Source organism: Plasmodium fragile (assembly GCF_000956335.1).
Source record: "Plasmodium fragile strain nilgiri unplaced genomic scaffold supercont1.112, whole genome shotgun sequence".
NCBI lineage: Eukaryota > Apicomplexa > Aconoidasida > Haemosporida > Plasmodiidae > Plasmodium > Plasmodium fragile.
In genome coordinates this window covers 38923-41662 of record NW_012192692.1, presented here as the reverse complement: position 1 = coordinate 41662, position 2740 = coordinate 38923, and the positions used below count along the sequence as shown (strand labels likewise).

Below are 2740 nucleotides of genomic sequence, written 5' to 3'. Positions count from 1 at the left end.
AAAAAAAAAAAGGGGTGTATATATTTGTTTGTCTACACGTGGGGAAGTGCCACCTGGGTGCGTGCTTCTACAAGAGCCATCGCTTAAAGCACAAGATTCCTAATCAGCTGCGCGCACATCCTCATTCAGTGCTGAACATTTAACGCACAATGGAAGAGCTCCATTTATACCTAGATGTTTCACACCGTTTGAAAGGCACATTTTTTGTAAGGAGCCTCCTCTGGGCGTTGCCCCTCCGTTTGAATCGCTCTCCTTCGTGCTAATAATCCTGGCGATTGAGTCAGTTGCGTATTCCACGCTTCCTTCAACTTCGCCCGCTGCTCCGACAAGCAGTTCTTCGTTTTTTTCAGTAGATTTTTCTTTTGCCGGCTCGGACTCGTTATCAGCCTCGTTCGTTTTGCCCTCCGTCGAGCCCACTTTACCTTTCGCCCTTCTGTTCCTTTTGGACTCGCGCTTCCTGGGACCCTCTTTTTTTTTCTTATTTTTCCTTTTCCGCTCTTCCCCTTTTTTCTCGCTATCCCTTAAACTATGCATGGCCTCCATTTCGACGAGTGCGCCCTGTTCACATTGTCCCTCGCCATTTAGCTCTCCTTCCGAAATGTCCCTATTTTCTTTTTCTTGTTTGTGATATTCTACTCCTGCACTTTGTGATTCCTGTTCCTTTTTTTGACCAACATGATTCTCTGCTTCGTTCAGTTGTGTATCCCCTTGGTTACGTTTTACCTGCGCCTGCTCATGTGCATCACTACCACAACTGGAACTGCTACTATGGAGTCTACAATTGTCTCTTCCTCCTTTCATTTCCTCACTGGTAGATTTTATTTCTGCACTCTCGTTATTGCCTTTGTGGGTTGTACTTGTCGTAGTACCCTGTGCAAGGTCTCCCTCACATACAATGTGTCCTCCTGTCCCTGGAGCTCCATCTTCAACGTTATTCTCCCCATTTGACAAGACATCTTTTGCATTATTTGTTTCGCTCTTCACTTTGTTTATGTGTACTTCGTGTTGTGGCTCCATTTTTTTTTTCGTCACCTCCTGCGCTGTTGACATTTGTCTTTCTTCTTCAGCTTCCTCATGAGCATCTTCCTCGTCACCTTCCCCTTTCTTCTTTTTCTTTTTCTTCTTTTTTTTCTTTTTTTTTTCAACGCTTTGATTTGTGTGTGGATCCTCACTGGGGACCTCTATTCGTGTCTTTACGTCAGCTGCCTCTTCGACCTCAACGATTTGTTCGTCCTGTTCCTTCCCATATCGGTCCCCTGCGCCTTCATTGGCTCCAATGTTGTTTGGGCCATTCGGGCTACTTTCACTGGTTTCGACATTTGGGCTATTTGGTGTAGTTTGGAAATTTCCTTTTTTTTCTTTTTTTTCCCTTTTTCTTTCCCTCTTTTTTGTTGCCTCCTCCACAGGGGAACCACCTGTGGGGCACTGCTTAACATCCCCATCATCCTTTACATGGCGTGTTTTTTTCTTTTTTTTTTTTCCCCCATCCGAGCTAGCTAAATGTTCTCCCGAATTATCAGGCAAGGAAGTGCTCATTTTACCTTAACCGGTCAGGCAAAAATATGAATTTTTTTTTTTTTTAATTATTTCATAAATGGTAAACATTTCGCCTCCAGGAGAAGAAACACTGCTTTGTCTTTCCTATACACTGTTAGTAATTTTGTTTGCAAAACCGGTATATTTTCCGTACATAAAGAAAATCGCATAAACGCAATGTATACACGATGTGGTGTCGTTTTCTGTCCCAGGATGGGAAGAACGTGTTGAGAAAAGGAAACGTTGCGTGTTTCACATGAGGAGAGGGTTAGAAATCATCATCCGTGGAGTATATCAAATTTGATGTCCACAATACCCGAAGGGCATAATTAGTACTCGTACAAACTTACACATTTGTACATTCTCCAATTTTCACATGTACTGAAGTGGATGTTACTATTCCACTGCGCCCTTTCTACATAAGCACTTGTTAATAAAATGCGTGCGAATATGAAAAGTCCCTCCGCTGCTTCTTTCACCCATGAGCACATAAGGCGTGAAATTCATTCCTTCCAGCACAGCAGACAGCAGGGCGCTTATAAGAAATTCGTGACTCGTTCCATTTTTCTCAATTTCGTCACAAATTAATTTATTTTATATTGGGTAATTGTACGCAATTTTGTGCATTTCTGCGGCTACTTTTAAACCTCTGCGATGAGCACCCATATGTCTGCGCATTTGTCCTAAACACATGGCTTTGTCCAATTTAAAAAAAAAAAAAAAAAAAAAAAAAACAGTAACACACCGGAACGGCGAATCTCTACATACACTTAAGAACATACATCCATGTAGAAATGGAAGAGACGGACTTCTTTTACACACCTCTGTAGCTGCAGTGGGCACTTTTACTTAACAGTTCACTTACGGTATATATATACTTATGTATATTTTTTTTTTCTTTTATTATGATCGAGAAGTGAGAACATTTCCGGTTGACATGTGAATTATTTTATCCCCCAGACGGAGCTCAGATTTAAATAGAGCCAATTCGTAAAAGAATATGTGGCACTCTGCATGCGCACGTGCGCGTATGCAGATAAACGAATCGGGAAAAAAATGCTACTTTGTCGCCGATGGGAAAAGGGTTATATATACGCATGCGTTTCCGATTCGTTCCTATTCCGTCCGCATCCATATCGTATCGACTGATTTCTTGCCTCTTTTTTTTTTTTTTTTTTTTTTTTTTTTTTTTTTTTTTTTCTCG

General features: G+C 41.5%; 1 protein-coding gene across 1 annotated transcript; it reads right to left on the bottom strand.

Annotated features, from left to right (window-relative positions):
* Positions 1-99: 99 nt before the first annotated feature.
* AK88_05290 (uncharacterized protein) lies at positions 100-1536 on the bottom strand (the record flags this gene model as incomplete). The annotated part of the gene is made up of 1 exon (XM_012482892.1): positions 100-1536. One exon carries the CDS (start codon positions 1534-1536, stop codon positions 100-102), a length of 1437 nt encoding a protein of 478 aa, XP_012338315.1.
* Between the last annotated feature and the right edge of the window lie 1204 nt (positions 1537-2740).